The sequence below is a fragment of the Gavialis gangeticus genome, unplaced genomic scaffold (genome assembly GCF_001723915.1).
Source record: "Gavialis gangeticus isolate Ggan-Ray unplaced genomic scaffold, GavGan_comp1, whole genome shotgun sequence".
Lineage (NCBI taxonomy): Eukaryota > Metazoa > Chordata > Crocodylia > Gavialidae > Gavialis > Gavialis gangeticus.
Window position 1 is genome coordinate 127488699 of NW_017729024.1, and position 2182 is coordinate 127490880.

Here is a 2182-nt window from a genome sequence, read left to right on the forward strand (position 1 = left end):
GTACTTGAGAAGGCCCTAGGGAGTATGGGTGGGCGGGCGGGGACATAGCCCTGCCACGCACAATCCCACGCTGCCACTCAGGCACCACCCAACCAGCCAGGCGTGGGAGAAGCTCGCATGCAGTGGCTGCCACCACTCCACGTTTGGCTGCGTGCCAGCCCCACCATCCACTCCCCACTCCGCATCCAGCTGCCGGGGGTACACTGATCCAAAAAGGTGGAAAACCCCTGCACTAGAACATCAACAGGTATTGTCTACAGTGCAATCCAAAAAGGTGTGAATGCAACTTGTAAAAAGATACCCAAGTTAGCTTGGATATTGGTAGTATTGTACCTATAGTGGCATGAAGTTCAGTATGAACTAGACATTTATCTATGGTCCAGGTTTTGTAGTCCATGCTGGACCTTCTATGCCAAGGCTATGCAGCTGTTGATAGAAGTTTAAACCTAGTTCAGGTATGTCTCTACAAGCTGCAAACAGACCTTTGAGTTACAATGTAGACATATCCACTGTAACAAAGTTCAAGGGGCAAAACTTTGACACAAACACAGCATATAAGATTCTACTTACACACTGACATAGCTTTTATGTTTAATTTTTAAAAATGTCGTTAATGAAATACATATATTTATAATAGTTAAGTTTTTAATATGTTGGCAAAACATGCTTAAAATTGACAGGAGTCATAATTACACCACAAACCACCAGTTCCTGGAAAGGGTCATATTTTCCTTAAAGATACAGGATCAGATTCTCATCTCTGCTCCAACTCCTTTGTGACATTCAAACAGCAACTGGGAAGGGAAGCTGGGGACAAGGGGAGATTCACCTTACAGAAGATCTTGTGGGCCCTAATGGTTACAGTAAGAATCAAGGAAAATTTCCCCCAATTCTAATTCTGTATAAGCTTCAGCTTTAAATTGTGCTTGCAATAATCCTGTATAAAAGGAGATACAAGCATAGGTCATGGCAGTGAGGAGCACAGAAAAAATGGTTAGCTCTTGCTCAGATGTAAATGGAAAAAAGGGTTCCTCAGTCACCATCACCATCTCGGTCTCATCCAATCAAATTCAGGGCACTTGCTCCACACGTGCTCTGGGGGTTGGGGGAGGGGAGGCACTTTAAAATTAAAGCAGCTCTGAGAGCCGCTCTAATTAAAGCGCCCAGAGTATCTCATGCACCAGTGTGCTCATGATTCAAAATAGTGGCAGGGGCACTTGAATGAAAGTTTGTTCAAGGAGCATTAGGTGAAGCACCCCTGCCCCCATTCTGAAGCGCAGGGACACTGATACACAAGATGTAGGAGGCTGGTGAAGTGCAGTAATTACCATGTTCCAGCAGACTCGATTAATCAAGTATTACAACATGTCGATGCAGACTCTCAGCACATCTACAGGTACACTCAGATTTTACCTCCTTCTCATCTTGTTTCTCAGATGGTGACGTACGTAACTCTTCTGTTTCCATTAATGATGTGTCCTCATCTTCAGGTACTGATTCTTCCTCATTTTCAACTGTATTGTCTCGTTCTTCTACTAACTCTTCTGAACTTTCAGATGTGCATGCAACAGGTTCAAGCCTGCAACGGGAAATTAGATGCTGTCTTTTTTTTATTTTAGGTTAAACAAATCACTGTAGAGGTGCCATTTAACAATGAAAAAAGACTTTCCCACATAATTACTGTACTTACCCAAATCCAACACAGTTTCAAATTTAAGAGGACCCCAAAATATATAGATTCTATACATGGAAAATTTATAAATTGGTTATAATTATCCATTGGGGTGCACCAATAAAGATTTTTTTGGGCTGATACCAATGGCTAATTATTAACAAGCCACTATCGGCCAATACCGATTGCTGATATGCAGCCGGGCAGCTTGGAGAGCTGGTGTCCAGCTGGTAAATATGTTGTGGGGGAAGGGGCAGAGGGAAGGGGCATAGGGTGGGGGCAGATTGTGGCCCCTGCAGTGAGGGTGGAAATAGAGCTGGGGCTGGAGCAGGCGCTGCCCATGCTGAATGGGAAAAATACAGCAATTTGAATACATATGTTACTTTTAAAAAAGACAGCTATGCATTTACCTTCTGAAAATACACCCCAGGGGAGCTATGGGGGGTGTGCCCCCTGGATCTGTGCACGGGGTGAAGGTGGACTGCCACTGTGGACTGGGACTGGGCTCTT

General features: G+C 44.3%; 1 protein-coding gene across 2 annotated transcripts in view; it reads right to left on the reverse strand.

The window, feature by feature from the left end:
* Window positions 1–2182, reverse strand: part of FAM169A (family with sequence similarity 169 member A) — a 79999-nt gene that overhangs the window by 5906 nt on the left and 71911 nt on the right. For both annotated transcript variants that reach the window (XM_019517693.1, XM_019517692.1), the window contains exon 11: window positions 1414–1579. In XM_019517693.1, coding sequence (XP_019373238.1) covers window positions 1414–1579 — 166 coding nt within the window. The remainder of the gene's footprint in view (window positions 1–1413; window positions 1580–2182) is intronic.